Source organism: Syngnathoides biaculeatus, chromosome 11, assembly GCF_019802595.1.
Source record: "Syngnathoides biaculeatus isolate LvHL_M chromosome 11, ASM1980259v1, whole genome shotgun sequence".
Classification (NCBI taxonomy): Eukaryota; Metazoa; Chordata; class Actinopteri; order Syngnathiformes; family Syngnathidae; genus Syngnathoides; species Syngnathoides biaculeatus.
This window is the reverse complement of record NC_084650.1, coordinates 15,660,220-15,678,873: the sequence shown is the minus strand read 5'-3', so window position 1 is coordinate 15,678,873 and position 18,654 is coordinate 15,660,220. Positions and strand designations below refer to the sequence as shown.

Sequence of the window (18,654 nt, the reverse complement as noted above, 5' to 3'; positions counted from 1 at the left end):
AAAAACACCACGTCTCCCTGCCTTTATCTACTTGTCCACGTTAGTTACAATGAAGACTAAATTGTATTTGATGGTTGCGAAAACATCTGTTCGTCACATTGAAGATGTAAAAATTGTCTTCATTGTATACGAAATCAGGTGCTTTAGGTTGCTGAAAAAGGAAATTTTATTCAAAACTACATACTGTATGTCAGTTCCATTTGAAGAATGGCCAACTTTTCTCAAACTTTAGATGTTTTACAAAAACACCAGCTATGTTCCAGACTGTCAAGTGACGTTTACAAAGAGACGTTACTTAATTTCACTGATTTGTGTCTTAATCCAGATCTTCACCAATGGAAAGGTTTCTCTTCAGCTTACGCCTTCGCTAATCGTGCCTAACGAAGGAAAAAAATGAAGGAAAAAGATAAAAACAACGTCCTTTCCGTCTTCCTTTCAAAGGCAAACCGTTCATTGAATTGCTTTGTGCATGCAAGGTCGCTAACCATGCATGTAAATCTGAGCCGATAATTGCCTTTGGCTGGAGTGCCAGTCGATACCGTTGAAAGCGGCCAAGCTGATTGACCCGAAGAGAAAAAGGAATAACTCTCCTTCGTGAACGACGTCATTGACTGATTGATCGGATCGGAGCGACTGCGAAGCTCGGTGATAGGTTCGCCCATTAGCTGCCCCCGTGTTAATTTCTTCACGGGGCGTCAATGACAACATACAAAGGATTATGTGCTTGGTTGACTTGAAAACACAAATTAAGCAGTTACATGCATTTACAGGATGTTATCCCGTACTGTGTGTGGGAAGGAGGCCCCAGAACACTTGCTGTTGGTGAAAGTCTATGAAATAAAGTTTGAAGAAAATGACCGGCCACGACGCAGGTCCTGAATCTGATGGTGAATTTGTCTATAGAGGTCGTGCATGTGACGTCACCACGTTCACGGCGCCGTATTGCCGGTCAAAAAGAGCTGCTCGACAGTGTGGGGTTACGTTGAACCGGAGCAGAATATTCACAATTTTTGTGCTGTTGGTTGTTACAACAGACGAGACAGATATTCAAAGAGATCATTCTATGGAATACCAACTGAAAAGACCAGAAAGGATCGATGGATTTCGGCAATTAAATGTGATGGATGGTGCCCAACCAAATACATACGACTGTCTAGCGATCGCTTCATTTCGGGTAGGAATTATTCTTCTCGATCTTATATTCCCAAGGAGTATTTAAAATGCCAGGTTGGCTGCGTTAAAAAAAATCCCACAGGGAGTCGTCTTCAACGTACACGGAAGCGTGTTGCGGCCACAGGTTAAACTTTGGTAAACCTCTTCCCGACAGACGTTTTTTTTTTTTTTTTAAAATATGCATTGTTCTCAAATAAATCCAAAGTGTATTTAGAAAAAGAAAATAAACCATCCGTCACAGCGATGTTTACGTAGGTCAACACGCTTCCGTGTACGGGGGGTTAATATATATATATAAATATGGGTCCTCTATGCCAAGTGTCACTCAATTTTCCACATACCTTCGTTTATTATCACCTCCTAAATGTTTAACGGTATCGGACAAAACTCTGGGCGTCGTGCTATAAGACATATTTTCATGCCATCTCCAAACGACTTAGCATTGAAGAATGCTATCTTAGACCGTTAATATGGCCAGTCATGTGACTTCGGTGATGTCGGCGCACGAGCTCTATATGCTCAACTTGTGCCTGATTGCATTTATGCATTTCAGCGTTGACTGAAAAGTGCATTGATAACTGTGGCTCTCCTTTCTCAATTGCAATGGGATCACAGTACAAAAAGCAAGCAAAATGTGAAGAAAAAATTTTGCTCCAAACTGTAGCTGTCCGTGATAGACAAAAAGATACAGTCCACAAAAAAAAAAAATAAAATGCGATGTAGTGGGGGTAAATTTTATTACCTTGCTCACAGTTGCTTCCTCTCCAGCCAGTGTTGCACACGCAGTTGCCCACCACGCACACACCGTGGCCCCCGCACTGAGGGTCCACACACTGGCCGGAGGCCACATCGCACTCCGTGCCCTTCCAGCCGCTGTAGCATTGGCATCGCCCCCTAGTGTACTGGCCGTTACCGCTGCAGAGGACGGGGCAGGCAGCTGAAAAAAAAAAATATATATATATATATATATATATATATATATATATATATATATATATATATATATATATATATATATATATATATATAAACAGTAAATTCAGTGCAGAAAATACCTCATACACACAATATATATACAGTAGTAGTTGATTTAGCACATAAAGATAATTTGATAGGAAACCCTGCAAAAAAATGAAGCAGTCTCATTCATTTTCAGAACATACAGTATAAGACAAGTGTATTTGACAATATCTTTGAGCATCCCATGATTGTTCAAAGACTAAAACATGGAGAAATTTTTGTACAAAAAATATAAAAACACTTCTTGATAAAGTTAACGTGAAATTCAACAGAACAACACATTGTATTACGATTAAAATTTTATAGGATATCGTGCAAAATAGCAGAGCATCACCTCCTGAAATTACTCAATATTGCTGTTTAACTTTCAAAAATTGTGGTTGTAAGAAATTATTTTCTAAAATCAAACTCAACAAATCAATTCCATCCAAAATGCAAACACTCACAAACATTTATAAAGCTTGAGGTGTTGTATATTGACTTATTTATTTCACATATTGTTAATCATTGTTGATAATTATTGTGACAAATCTTTAACACGATCAGTCTCTTCACGAAATCTATCCACAAATTGTTGTTCCGCCAACGGGGTCACATTTTGAGGAAAATGGTAAATTAGGGTCAGTTAATCATAAATGAACACAATTAAATATAAATTCGGCAAGTATATTTCCGATGCGTGGTTCTAAGTGGCAACCCTCTTTTCCAATATACAAAAGCAGCTCAGTTTAAAAAATGTTAGTGACCCTAATATCCAACAAAACCATTGCGTTTATAAATGATAATAATATGAAATTAGAGTTATTGTGATTGGTATCAACTATATAGTCCCAGGATAGCAAAAAAGGTCAACAAACAGCTTTGCAGATTTGATTACGAGAATGCCATTTTTATATTGAAATCAATGTATACTGCATTACCATATAGCACTAGAATATGAGCCCTGAGCTCATCATTTACATTTGATATTAAAAATTCAATAGAAAAAAGTCACACCAGTACTATTGACGTGAATGTAGTGAAGTAATAACTGAGTGATAAAGTACACACAAACACACACACACACACACTAAAAACATATGTGTGTGTGCATATATCCATTCATTTTCTGAGCCACTTATCCTCACGAGGCTTGCATGAGTGCAGGAGCCTATCCCAGCTTTCAATGGGCAGGAGGTGGGGTACACCCTAAACTGGTTGCCAGCCAATCGCAGGGCACATGGAGACAGACAATAGTCACACTCACAATCACACCTAGGGGCAATTTAGAGTCTCCAATTAGTGCATGATTTTGGGATGTGGGAGGAAACCGGAGTGCCCAGAGAAATTCCACGCAGGCATGGGGAGAACATGCAAACTCTAAATAGGCAAAGCAGGGATTTGAACCCTGGTCCTCGGAACTGTGACGCCAACACTCTAACCAGTTGCTCCACATGCTACCCTGTGCGTGCGCATGTGATTCGCTGACACTTGAGTGTCCAAGGGAAATGTAAAGCATCATGGGTAAAGATTGACATCCCTTCTAGCCAATGGGATGCCAGGAAGATGCTCCGGCGATACCCAATGGGAGAGCAGCTCTATTGCGGCACACAAACTAAGATGCAGGATTTTAACACGAATTTGGGGGCTGCAGTTTCAACGCCTATTTTTGCTTTTTGTATCCTGAATTTTCGATTGTAACTAGAGAGAGTATTTTTCTGAGGAGGCGTTTCGTAATTTGATTTTGTAAAATTTATTTTTCATTAGTAGAGACGTTCGTAAGTAGAGGTAGCACTGTGTGTGTATGTGTATACACACACACACACACACACACACCACACACACACACATGCACACACATGCACAGACGCAAAAACACACACCTATCTATGTAGAGGTCCTCTATATGGATGAAAGTATATAATTACCTCTAGAACAGTATGGCCCGATGAATCCCGGGAAGCAGTGACAGGAACCCGCCACGCACTCGCCGTTCCCGTAGCAGTTGTGTGCGCACTCGGTGACAGACTCTGCAGGAAGTCAGACTATTAATAACGCATCACGCCACTGTCACCGTGCCGCAAATCAGGGGAAGATGGCTTTTAAAGTAACTTTTTGACAAGTGCACATTCTCAACGAGGCAGTGGCAGATCCCCCTCCACCCCACACCCGCCTAGCATCCCTTATTTGTGCAAGGAAAAGCAAAGTGTATCCATTCCACTAAGGTTTAAGCTCCCGTAACGCATCTCCTCGCATCTGTCAAATAAAAGCCACAAAAAGCATTTTAAATTAGAGCAAATAATTCAATTTCCTCGACACGCATTCCCTGTCTTTTCTCCTTTTTTCCCCACCTTATCACGGCCCAACGCCCCGATGATCAAGCAGTCGAAGAATCCCTCGAGTGTTTTAAGTCTTCTCAGACTTGAAGTTAATCTGACACATCCTGCAGGGTATTCGCTCAACGGACTCCCAAACTGGCGTTATTTTGAAAAGAGTGAAGAGGGCAAAGTTTTTTATTTAGGTTTTTTTTTTTTTTTTTGGGGGGGGGGGGGGGGTTACTACTCTGGGTTGTATTGGTTGTTCCGATTGTATTCGGTGTTTTTTTTTTTTACCTGGAGGTGGACGAGGGCAATTCACGCCAGGCACGTCGATACCTTCATATTTGGGAGGGCCCAATCGATGAAAGTCTCCCCCCAAAGGAAATAAAGGAGAAAAAATTCATCTTGAGCCTTTTGACAAAGCCTACAAGTTGTTTGGCGGGAAGAATCAATGTCCATGCATGGATTTTATTACAGTGAGCCAGCCTCGCGTTCACCCGAAGTACAACACTTTTGGCCTTCAAGGTACGGAAAAGTCTCAAACATCGACTTGTTTATCAGGCAGGCGGGAATTTTTTTTTTCTTCCCTCCTTCTCAATCCAGCTGATCTCTGTTAGGTCACGCAGGCGAAGTGGGAAAGGCCACGTTTACTCGACAACAATCGAGTCGACTCGGCTGACTTTTTTTTTTGTTGTTGAGCTTGTTGATGAGTTAATGGACTGGCAACCACAAAAACAACTTTTATACGTAGATATAATGTGAATCAAACACCTGTTGTGAAATGCCGTTCAGAAAAACTTCATAACTTCATTAGCAGATCAGAAAATCATCATGTTTTACTTTTACCATCCATCCATCCATCCATTATCTACCACTTTTCCGGGTCAGGTCGCGGGGGAAGTAGCTTCAGCAGGGATACCCAGACTTTCCTTTCCCCAGCCACTTCTTCCAGTTCTTCCGGGGAGATCCCGAGGCGTTCCCAAACCACCCGAGAGACATAGTCTCCCCAGCGTGTCCTGGGTCGTCCTCGGGGTCTCTTTCCTGTGGGACATGCCCGGAACACCTCACCAGGGAGGTGTCCGGGAGGCATCTGGATCAGATGCCCCAGCCACCTCGTCTGGCTCCTCTCAATGCGGAGGAGTAGCGGCTCGACACTGAGCCCCTCCCTGATGACCGAGCTTCTCACCCTCTCTCTAAGGGAGAGCCCGGACACCCTGCGGAGGAAACTCATTTCGGCCGCTTGGATCCGGGATCTTGGTCTTTCGGTCACGACCCACAGCTCATGCCCATAGGTGAGGGTAGGAACGTAGATCTACTTTACTTTTACCACATCTTGTAAATCTCTTCTCTGATACACACATTTGTAAAACGCAGCCATCAAGATCATATATTCAGATCAAAACGGTCCTACCCTGGACGATGGCGTTGTAGGACACGGCCTCCGGGCTACGCCCGTCGTTGTAGAAAGCCAGATGCCACACGCCAGCGTCGAGGTACTGGATGAATCCCGCTTGGTGGACCACCACCTGGTGGTCCGGGCCGACCCCCCTGTCGGGCTCGCTCGGGGCACGGTGTTCGTTGGCGATGAGGCGGCTGCCGTCCAGGAGCTCCACAAAGTCGTACTGCAGGAAAAAAAAAAAAAAAAACAGACGAGAGATTCCAGCGTCACTGATAAACTGCTCACAAGGGACGAATTGTTTTGTCATGATTGTTATGCCTGGTTTTAATATGCCTCACATACCCTTACTATGCCTCATGAATCCTTTCATATCCAACACAGCCTTGACTTTCCAGACATAGCCAACAAGAGCGACTGATTGTTTTGCCTACACAAGCGTGTGATTGTGAGGCCACACACAGCATCAACATGCCATACATTTATATAACCGATTATGGTCGTATTATTCTTGCGACTTCATTTGAGGATGTAAAAATGTTGCCTGGGAACCACAGTTGCGTTTTACTTTGGCGCAGAACCTTGTGGGATCCAATTAAAGTTGCCTTTGCTGCCCCAAGAATCAAGAAAAGGAAAGACAAACCCAAAAGATGAATTCTCCCAGTCAGGGGTTCCACTGTATAACTGTTTGTTATATTGGGTTTGGTACACGGAAATATAATATTTAAGGAGAATGTTGATTTTGATATCACTGTGTCCTCAGAGTGAGTTACTGCACTAAAAGGGGGGGGGGGGATCTCTCTCCGTTGGGCTTTGGCACAGAATTTCTTATATTTCGTTGCTTTGCATGAAAATCAGAGAATTATTCAGTTACTCGCCTGATGGATAGACTTTACAGATGGCTAAAAGTTTGTATATGTTTTAAATATGTAAATGATCCGAGAGACCCTGTCGATGTTGAGTAATTTATGCAATCAAAATGAATAAATCGAATTTATTCCTGCTAATTGGAGGCATTTAAAACATAACCAAAGGATACACTGTGTACTGCGAACGAGTTCTTCGTTTAGCCGGCAAGGTTGGGGCCTAAATAAAGGATTTTTATGGCCACTCATGGATTACCATATGAAGACATTTTTTGTAGGCGTAGCATACAGACAAAAATGAATGAAAAACAAAAAAATATCACTCAGCGTTACCCTAACCCTTATATCTCCACAGCACAACGTGTTCAAAGACAGCACAGCGTCATCTGCCTACAAACAATAATGCAACATATTTAACTCGTGCTTTGTTGATTGTATTCGAATATGAATCTACTCATGGCCGGTCTCGTGCCCGGATGCCTGATTTCGACAGGGTCACAGTGTTTTGGTATGATTCGTGTCCTCCGAACCCAGCTTGGATGATGAATAACTCATTAGCAAACAGTTGTTGTCTGTTCTTTGTTGGGCATAATCTAGAAATGAATCCATCGTGGATCTGACTTAATGATGCAATTAGTGACGCTAGCGTGGCAAACATGGTCCAAAGCCACAGAGCTGCCCGTGAGGCAAAGTCTCATTTACTCTGGGGATATTTCGTGCTGCCATTCGTGCGTTATTGGATACAGTAATTTGGTGATGAATCCACTAAGGAGGTGATTGGTGTTATATAGCCGAGGATAGCATCTGCATCGTGTTTAGCCACTTTAGCTAACTAGCCACAGGGATGGGAATTTAGCGATGTACCGTATTTTCCGCACTATAACCCTTTAATTTTCTCAAAAGTTGACAGTGCGCCTTATAATCAGGTGCGCCTTATATATGGATCAATATTGAGTCTTTAGCGCAGCCCATCTAATGGATGCATAAGGTAACCCCAACTTCTACTGTAGCGTCTATTCTATGCGGCCTATAATGCGGTGCACCTTATATGTGAAAAAAGTTTTAAAACAGGCCAGTCATTGAAGGTGTGCCTTATAATGCGGTGCGCCTTGTAGTGCGGAAAATACGGCACTCAGAAAAAACACAATGCTAAAAAATAAACTAGCTTTTGGATTCAAAAGCGCGTAACATCCCCAGGAGTAAACGAGATGGTGTCAGCGATAATAGGTTGAATCGCAGATTTGAACAATAATGTCAATGATTGACTGGGGAATGAAGACATTATAGCCAATCACTTTTAAAAGTGGTGATTATTAGCCGATCCGATCAGGCCGATTCAATCGGTGTAAAGTCTAGACTTTATGTGCTTTCTCCCAACGCAAACAAATATCGACTTACAAGACAAACAAACAATAATTGAAGAGGTACCCGCTGAACAGCTGGAGCTCATTTGAACCTTAACTGTTCAGCGCGGAGGAAAACAACACGTCCCCAAGACAGGCTAATGGGCACAGCGAAGCACAGCATATGCAGAAAAAAGGATTCCCTGCTTTGGGAAATTGCACGGTACACGCAGACGAACCGAGCCGCTGGTGCAGACCGGTGTTTGAAACGATGAACCGAGGGGCAGCTTGCCATGCATGCAAATCGTTGCCGTTTTTTTTTTTTTTTTTTTTTTAAAAGAGTACTCAGATTGGACTTTTGCGGGGTTAGCAACAACAACCAAGAAAAACAAAACTAAAGGCTGACAAGTGGCATGAACATCTTCGCTCTGAAAACATTTCAATGCCAGATGGTGAACGCCTGGAACACATACTGACGCTTTGTAGAGTCGAAGAAAGCACACAAGACATCGGGTTAACCGACTGGTAGACAAATTACACTAGAATTACATTTCGACCCTGAAAATAAAATATTTGCTTTCAACTAGGAAAGTTCATGTGGTCTAAATGAACCCTTGGAGTCCAATAATAGGACAGAAATTGACTAGCACTGGAAGGCAATTTCTGAAAGCAGTATTAACCATGTATGAGACCGGGGAAGAAGAGGATTGATTCTTCTTTTGGTTTGTTATATATTAAACTCACCCAATTTCATACGTACAAGACTGGCCGACGGGCTGAAAATACAGATACTCCACAGACAAAAGAAAGGAAGAGAATCAAAGAAGCTTTTCAGGGTGGTCAGTGGGCGAATTTAAAGTTTTTAGATCCTAACCCTTAAACGAATTGAAACATGAGCCTTGTGACTATGGAACAACCGTGCGGTTTGCACGATCAAAATTCAGTGAAGAAAAGTATTTGAACACCCTGCGATATTGCAAGTTATTCCACTTAGAAATCATGGAGGGGTCTGAAATTGTCATCGTAGGTGCATGTCCACTGTCAGAGAGATAATCTAAAAAGAAAAATTCCAGAAATCATAATGTATCAATTTTTTAATGATTTATCTGTGTGATACAGCTGCAAATAAGTATTTGAACTCCTGTCTATCAGCGAGCGGCATCAAGACACCTGTCCACCACTTACAATCAGTAAGACCCAAACTTGTAACATGGCCAAGACCAAAGAGCTGTCCAAAGACACCAGAGACAAAATTGTACAACTCCACACGGCTGGAAAGGGCTACGGAGAAATTGGTGAAAAAAGGTCCACTGTTAGAGTAATTGTTAGAAATTGTATAAAGCTAAACGCGACGGTCAATCTCGGAGTGGACCCCCATGCAAGAGATCACCTCGTGAAGTCTCACTGATGCTTAGAAAGGTGAGGAATCAGCCCAGGACTACACGACAGGACTTGGTCAATGACCTGAAAAGAGGTGGGACCGCCGTTTCCAAGGTGACTGTTGCTAATACACTAAGACGTCAGGGTTTGACATCATGCATGGCACGGAAGGTTCCCCTGCTTAGACCAGCACATGTCAAGGACGGTCTTAAGTTTGCCACTCACCATTTGGATGATACAGAGGAGTCATGGGAGAACGTTTTGTGGTCAGATGAAACCAAAATGGAACGTTTTGATCATAATTCCACTAACCATGTTTGGAGGAAGACGAATGATGAGTTCCATCCCAAGAACACCATCCCTACTGTGAAGCATGGGGGTGGTAGCATCACGCTTTGGAGGTGTTTTTCTGCACACGGGACAGGATGACTGCACTGTATAAAGGAGAGGATGACCGCGGCCATGTATTGTGAGATTTTGGAGAACAACCTCTTTCCCTCAGTCAGAGCATTGGAGATGGGTCGTGGCTGGGTCTTTCAACATGTCAATGACCCTAATCGCACAGCCAGGAAAACCAAGGAAGTAGCTCTGTAAGAAGCATGGGTCGTGGCTGGGTCTTTGGTTTTCTCAGGTGTTCAAATACTTATTTGTAGCTATATCACACAAATCGTTAAAAAAAATAATGCATTATGATTTCTGGATTTTCCTTTTTAGATTATCTCTCAAGCAGTGGACATGCACCTACGATTGAAAATTTCAGACCCCTCCATGATTTCTAAGTGAGCGAACCTGCAATACAGGAGGGTGTTCAAATACTTATTTTCTTCATTCTATCTGTTTCAAAGATGCAGCTCTGCCTCTTGGTGGCAAATATGGTAATTAATGTATGGTTCTGAAAGAAAGGGGAATAAGAAAATACATGAAAACAGGATATATTGCTTGGGAATGTGACAAACAAGGACCTCTGCAACCATTTCTTTTTTTTTTTTGGCTGACTTTCACAGGTGAAGTCATCCCTTTGATTGCAGCAGTGGGTGTGGGGCAGGGAAAGGAAGGTGGGTGGATGTTATTAACCCGGCGGTAGTTGGCTTCTTTGTGCTTGGGGGAAGCAATAATACAGTCCCATCCCACATAGCTTCGAGCCTTCCGGTCGAGTGCATCCGTCTCGATGGGGTTGCTTGAACCCCTTCTAAGCTCATCTCAGTCCAACAATGGCGGTGACATTAGGCGTGGCGAGTCAGAGGACAAACACAGCATTTAGATTGAGTGACCTGCTACACGTTCTCCGGGAAAAAAAAAAAAAAAAGTCCAATTTTTTCCCCCTCCAGTTTGTTTTTCTTTGTACGGCCGCTGACAGGGACTCAATAGCGGGAGGACAAGGTCTATATTTGACAAGAGGCGTAAAAGCTGTTACTCGTAAATGTTGTCTCCCCTTTGCTGGCTATGAATGGGCCGCTCAATATTGCCGGCCGGGCTCTTTCATGCTCAGTTGAGTAAATGCATTGATCGGTGGCTGAATGCACCTCCAAGGCGGCCCCCGATTGACATGGCGGCCAGCACTGACACAAAAGTGCTCGTCTTGTTAATTACTCCTCCTTTCTGTTTGATTGTCTTTAGGTTTTGTTTCTTTCTTATTTTCTCCACCACAAAGTGTCCAACTCACCTGTATGACTGATACCACTCTCATCAACACGTGGGTCAAACCTCACCCTTATCACATAACCCTTTCTTCCTCACCCTACTCGACACAAGACAAATTTAGGGTAATATCCTAACCCTATTCTCTTGGGATAATCTAAAAAGAAAAATACAGAAATCACAATGTATGATTTTTTTTTAATGATTTATTTGTGTGATACAGCTGCAAATAAGTATTTGAACACCTGAGAAAACGAATGTTAATATTTGGTACAGTAGCCTTTGTTTTCAATTACAGAGGTCAAACGTTTCCTGTAGTTGTTCACCAAGTTTGCACACACTGCAGGAGGGATTTTGGCCCACTCGTCCACAAAGATCTTCTCTAGATCAGACAGGTTTCTGGGCTGTCGCTGAGAAACACGGAGTTTCAGCTCCCTCCAAAGATTTTCTATTGGGCTTAAGTCTGGAGATTGGCTAGGCCACGCCAGAACCTTGACATGCTTCTTACAGAGCTACTCCTTGGTTTTCCTGGCTGTGCGCTTCGGGTCATTGTCATGCTGAAAGTCCCAGCCACGACCCATCTTCAATGCTCTGATTGAGGGAAAGAGGTCGTTCCCGAAAATCTCACAACACATGGCCGCGGTCATCCTCTCCTTAATACAGTGCAATTGTCCTGTCCCATGTGCAGAAAAACACCTACAAAGCATGATGCTACCACCACCATTCTTCACAGTAGGGATGGTGTTCTTGGGATGGAACTGATCATTTCTATTCCTCCAAACACGGTTAGTGGAATTATGACCAAAAAGTTCAATTTTTGTCCCATCTGACCACAAAACATTCTCCCATGACTCCTCTGTTATCTTCCAAATGGTCATTGACAAACTTAAGACGGGCCTTGACATGTCCTGGTTCAAGCAGGGGAACCTTCCGTGTCATGCATGATTTCAAACCATGACGTCTTAGTGTATTACCAACAGTCACCATGGAAACGGTGGTCCCAGCTCTTTTCAGGTTATTGATCAAGTCTTGTCGTGTAGTCCTGAGCTGATTCCTCGCCTTTCTTAGGATCACTGAGACCCCACGAGGTGATATCTTGCATGGGGCTCCACTCTGATTGAGATTGACCGTCACGTTTAGCTTCTTCCATTTTCTAATGATTGCTCCAACAGTGGACTTTTTTTCACCAAGCTGCTTGCAATATACAAACACTCAAATTCCCTCAACGTAACCCAGCCCTTTCGGTTAGTCAATACCACCCACTTGCGCTTTGAATTTGTTGAGCTTCTATGTTCCTCTATAACTTTGAAAATTCGGTCAGTCTCACCTGCTCGTCCGACACTGCTCTGCCGAGGAGGCTGGGCACTCAAGTGAAGTGCTTCACTAGGAAGAAATGTCAACAAGGTAAGGCTGAAAGCTTTTTTTTTTTTTTTCCTGCAAGCCCCTGTCTTCTGAGTGGTTTTGTCACCATTGTTCCCAGATGACGGGAATTCACCAATGTCATTCAAGTGAGACATCGAAACACTCCGGGAACACTTGAATTGCCAAATGGCCGAAACGAGAGGGACACTGGTAAATCAACAAGCTAATTCATAGCCGAGTATTAAAAGCTGAAAGCTAAAAGTGTTTTTATTTAAAGCTATATGTGTATATTAGCGCTATAAAGAAGTCAGCTTGGAAGAAAAACAAATCCAGAACCATAATTTACCAATTTGAAGGAGGACAAATCAAAATACATATTTTATCCCGACAAAAGCTGCAATGCTTTGTTTACTTCCACCGCCATTTTGACTTAGTGTGTACGCACATATGTGCAGTTGTATCCACAATTGTACCCTGATCACGTACATCACGGAGTCGTACTCTCCCGAGAGGATAAGAGCCGATCGCCATGAGGAGCTGCATGGATATTCATGACAGAATGGGACCGCGGCAGATGAATTGGGGAAAGTTACGCAAGATTCATTCAACAGATTGTGGTGGATGAATCATGACAGCAAGCCAGGTAATGCTAATCAGCGGCTAAGCTAAGTAGCTGAATATGAGCGTGAATGGTTGCTTCTTTGTATATAGGCAAACAATTCAGGGTGTACCCCACCTCTTGCCTGAAGTCAGGGGAGGCAGCCCCCTGGGGTGGTATCTCCCCATCTGGATTCAGTGCCCAGCCATAGGTGATTAGATTACTGTAATTCCCGTCCTACAGAGCGCACCTGGTTATAAGCCTCGCTGAGTACATTTGTTAAGGAAATACCATTTGGTACATACATACGCCGCAGCTGTGTAAAAGCCGCAAGTGCCCACATTGAAACACGAGATATTTACAAAGACAGATGGTACAAAGCTTAGCGCTAACAGCACCCTAACAGTGCTGGTAAAAAAACAAAAAAAAAAAAAAAAAAAAAACATACCGGTAAAAATCACTGAGAGATGGCAGTAACACGTTAGCGCAGCGCTAACAGGGCCAGACCGGTAAAAGTCACTTCCTCGGCACATATATTCCACAGGTCTCACTCTTACCTTTTCCGCTCGAGTGCCCCCTTGCGGCCGTTTAAAAAAAAAAACCACACACAAATTAGCTGCATCACCGCATAAACCGCAGGGTTGAAAGCGCGTGAAAAAAGTCGCAGCTGATAGGCCGGAAATTACGGTACGATTATTAATAGTAGTTGTAATAGTAGTATGTGTGTCTATGTGGATGAGTGGCATGACAGATTTGATTTTATCTATGTAAAGCACTTTCAGTTGCATTCTATTGCTTTAACATGGCCATTCCCTAAGCCTTTAACACTAAGCGTATTCTTGGGCATAGCCATGTAGCCCAGACCCCAACTCCCTTACACCCTCCTAGTACAACCAAAACCAACGTAAAAGCCGCAGTCCTCACCTGCGTGTGAGACGGCGCAAGACCCTTGCGCCCGTACACGCCGATCAAGGCGTTCTTCTGCACCGTGATGTTGAACTTGAGGAACCGGGGCCTGTCCACGCTGAGCTGGGAACGCCAGAAAACGCCGGGAGGAACGCTTAGACCTGCTCTTTTCCCGACGTCCACTGGCCCCGTGTCCACAGAGTTGTTCTCTTGGTGGAGAATGCTCGTCCTTCCTGGGTGGTGCAAATAGAACGATTACTATTTACTACTAAGTATAGAAACATGACACATGGCCGTCAAAATTTCAAAAGGTCTCCTAAATCCTCGAAAACAAATACATTCACACAGAAACAATTGATTACTTAAGTACTGTACATGATTAATTCTAACACCTACACTGCTCTTGTCATAATTCCATGTTCCATTTTTCCTATTTAAACCTTCAGAATGTAACTCTCACGAGGGTCCCGGGAATGCTGGAGCCTAACCCAGTTATCATTGGGGAGAAGGTGGGATACCCCCTGAACTGGGTGCAGCCAATCACAAGGCACATAGAGACAAATATGTACACTCTTTTTGGGCTTCAAAAACTGTCTATTCTGGAAAAACAAAAACAACTATTTGCCAGCAAAAATTCTATTTCACCTTTGTACTCCATTCCAACAGTTGCACTCGGAATCACACCTAAGGGCATCTTAGAATCGCCAATTAGTGCATGGTTTTGGTATGTGGGAGGAAACCGGAGTGCCCGAAGAAAACCCACGCAGGCACGGGGAGAACATGGAAACTCCACACAGGCAGTGCCAGGATTTGAGCCCCGGTGTGACGGTCTGAGCGCTCCCGGTGCTGAAAAGTCTCCTTGTGATCAATCCGCATGAACGTATATTTTGTATATTTCCAGCCAGTCTGAAACATCCCCATCCACGCTTCAGCATGTGCCATCCGACAACTTGTTCGTGTTCGCTATGGACGTCTCAGAAAGACGAACGCAGCGAACGTACATATATGTGTATATCTTTTTATCAACTTTTGTTTTAAGGTTAGGATATAACGTATGTTAGCTCCCTCTATGTAGAAGAAGGAGGAATTTGAGACCGAAGGATTTCCCAGTGTCTGCTACGTACCCAGAGTTCCCCTGTTAGTAATGCATGTGCATTAAATCACAAGGAGACTTTTCAGCACGGGGGAGCGCTCAGACCGTCAGACCGGTCCTCAGAACTGTGAGGTCAATATACATCACTGCGCCGCCTCGTTTCTCCATAATAATTACTTTTTTTCTAAGTAAACGCTGATATGTGGTCACGCTATGATGTTTTGCGCATACATATTTACATCTCAGAAGCTATCCCACTTTTTGGTTCCACGCGGTCTGCTTCATTTATGTTTTCTTTTTTTTTCTGGATCTTTTCTAATAGCCTTGTTTCCCCAAGTAGACGCTGAGGCCCAGATGTTCCATAATGTTGTGTTCGACAGGCACAGACACTCCTTGTATTTGTCCATAATAGAGTCCCTTTTTATATGGTTTTAAACGCCACTTTCACTTGACAACAACGGCAATAAACCGGTTACGTGGTTGAGCATAACAAGCATACTGTAGACCCTGTCGGTCTTTGTGTGCGCGCGCGCGTGCGTACGTACGCACGTGTCCACACAAGTGTGTTTGCGCCCAGACAGTACTCGCCTTGCTTCGCTGTTGGCGTTTAATGAGGCCATTGGCTGTCACTTTAACTCCAGTCAAAGGCGAGACTGGGAGCCAAGCGTAACCTCTGGGGAGAATAACGGCCACTATTGATCGCCCTTTAAAGAGTCTACAAGCTGCCCTGCGCCGTATTCATTAACAGCGATGAGGATTTAAAAGTAACCGGAGTTCAATGAGCTGGTGTTATACATTACTATGCACGTCCTCCGCGCCGCATTGCTGCTATTAGTTTTTGTTTGGAGGCGTTAAAGTGTTAAGGGTGAAGCGAGATGGTGCCGCCTACTTGCCGTTGCATGTATAATGTTCCCACGTCGTAATCGGGGGGGCGGTGATATTGGGATAGCGTTTTAAATGCAAAGAGAACCAACCACGCACCAAACTGCTTCGCGAGAACGCTGTCGGCACTCAAATTAATTGGAAAATGGATGCATTGTAGGGATATCAAGCACAACGACGCCAAAAAAACGTTACAAAAAAATTATAAACACTGGTTTCACTGATCAACATGAAATTGGGCAATCGTAACTGCCGTAACAGCAGGCACGAAATAGACTCAAGGATCCGTGCCTGAAATTGCTTGTGGAAAGGAGCTTCTGTTCGTAAGTAGCAATTTCGGGGTCATTTCCAGGGCAAGGCGAATAAATGTCCAAATGAGCGGAAGAAAAACATTCCCACCAGATGGATGACGCTAAATTACGATTTTTTTTTTTGCACTTTTTTAAAATTTAATTCAGCTTTCTTTTTCAGTGAAATATTGTAAAATGACAAACTGTTTTAGGGTCGTAGCTTGCTATATATTTACGGTTTAAACTATTAATACGTGATAAATATCTCGAGGGGCTTCACACACACAGTTTTTTCACAATAGGTTTAGCGTCGGTACTTTTGTATGGAATCTCATTAGATTGTAACGGCGTCCCTAACGCAGATGCAGTCGCGCATAATGAGAAATTAATTATTAACACGCCGCCTCATTTACACATTTAGTGGCACATTGTGGAGTTGTCGGGCCAGCATTGTTATTATGGACGATAACTCGTGAAAACATACATGCATAAAAAGAAAAGCGGCGAGTTTGCCTCACCGTCGGCGGCGAGGGCCGTGACGGCGCTGGACGGCGAGGGACCGGGCTTCCCGATTCCGCCGTTTTCGAACGCCGGCTGGCTGTCCAACTCCTGCAGCTGCCAGTTGAGGCCAAAAAGGTGCATGGCTGCGAAGTACACAGAGAAGCCGCGTGGGCGTGCGGCAGCACATGAACAAATTAAGCGGGACAAATAAGCCACCTGGAGGATGACGCAAGCAATGCGAAAAAGTTACTAATTGTAAATACTTTCTTACTGTACTTGATTGGATTTTTTTCTTTTTTTTTTAGGTATCTGTAGTTTACTTAATGTTTACTTTTACACCCGACCATTGAAAATGGGTAATTTCTACTCCTTATTTCATCAAATTACGGTTGTTACTTATTTCAACCTCTGCAGATATATGAATCGATGAAAAAAGGCGTCAACGGAGAGCAGTAAAGTCAGAGGCAGTTGAAATCTTGATGGATTTTGGGGTCTTGTAAGGTGGGAAAAACAAAGACATCAGCGCCGTCCCTCGGCTCGGTCTCTCTAATCCCAACCTAATCGGCCAAGACACACAGTCACACTACAAAGCCAGGGCTCTGTTCCGAGGTTTGTCTTGTGCCATCCTAAAAATTACACTCTTCTGGGCTTCAAAAACTCTCGTCTACTCCGGAAAAACAAAAACAAATATTTGGCAGCAAAAATTCCATTTCACCTTTGTACACCATTCCAGTCTGTAGCTGTTTTTTTTTGTGTGTTTTACTTCCGCTCAAAGTAAAGAAGTGGAATTAGTACCTCAACTTTTACCAGAATCATTTTTTCCACTAGTATTTATACTTCTCCTTAAATTTTGAGTACTTTTGCCGCCACAGGACGCAAGCAGTATGACTCTTCGGGAAGCCAGTAAATTCTTTGCCACGTTTGTGTGCGTGCGTTTTTGCAGCGAGGCGACACTGATAGCGGTCGTTTCCATCACGACTTGCAGGAGCCCCGTTGTTTTAGGACATTTCCTTGCCGTTAGCATAGCGGTGTCGGCACATTAACACAGCAATGGCCTAAACTGTGCCCCAGAAGTGAGGATTTAAATGTTTCCTTTTGAATAAAACCTTTGGCTTTCGGGTGCTTTTGACACCTGTAGACGACGTTTTGTAGTTTCTAATTGGTCTAAGTGTTTGTATACAATTCATTTTTTGGAACAGAACCATGTCATGCTGCTATCTTCTTTACTGGAAAACAAATTTTTCTGACGGGCCACATTGTTGCTCCAGTTTCCCCTCACAGGGCCGTTATGACTGTGGAACAAAAATATTCAATCATCTCATCATATTTCTATCATCAATTTATGAACTAATTTTGTAATCAGAAATCAAGGGTAATGTGTTTTTCAAGTATTCACATTTGGGAACACAAAAATGCTTGTAATATCTCAACTTTATAATTTATGATATATGACAATTTGAAACTTTGGTACAGATTTTTACAAGAATCATGGAAATTGACACTAGATTTGGCGTCACGGGCCACATAAAATCATGTGGCGGGCCAGATCTGGCCCCCGGGCCTTGGGTTTGACACCTGTGCTGTAAGGGATACGCAAATAAAGTGAATGCTTGTTTTAATACAGTAATGCCTTGATATACCAGTCGGAAACGTTCGTTGACCATGCTCTTACCTCAAAACAGTGATACCTCCAAACCACCAGGGGTCACCAACGCAGTGCCCGCGGGCGAATGGTAGCCAGCGAGGACCAAATAAGGCGCTCGTGAGGTATGTTCGAAAAAATACCATAGGCCACAAATTGTTACCATTATTTGTGCTTTAAATTCTGAATCTGACTTGCTGGTTGCCAGCCAATCGCAGGGCACATGGAGACAAACAGAAGCACTTATTTAATGTCCAAGTAATGTTG

At 43.3% G+C, this 18,654-nt stretch overlaps 1 protein-coding gene across 5 annotated transcripts in view; it reads right to left on the bottom strand.

Moving 5' to 3' along the window:
- The window catches only part of si:dkey-237h12.3 (teneurin-3), a 257,105-nt gene that overhangs the window by 90,497 nt on the left and 147,954 nt on the right, over positions 1-18,654 (bottom strand). For 4 of the 5 annotated variants that reach the window (XM_061834126.1, XM_061834127.1, XM_061834129.1 and 1 more), the window contains 5 exons: positions 16,763-16,888; positions 13,998-14,212; positions 5,902-6,112; positions 4,101-4,202; positions 1,916-2,110 (listed from right to left, as the gene is read on the bottom strand). In XM_061834126.1, the coding sequence (XP_061690110.1) occupies positions 1,916-2,110; positions 4,101-4,202; positions 5,902-6,112; positions 13,998-14,212; positions 16,763-16,888 (849 nt within the window). The remainder of the gene's footprint in view (positions 1-1,915; positions 2,111-4,100; positions 4,203-5,901; positions 6,113-13,997; positions 14,213-16,762; positions 16,889-18,654) is intronic. The other variant, XM_061834128.1, reaches the window with a different exon arrangement.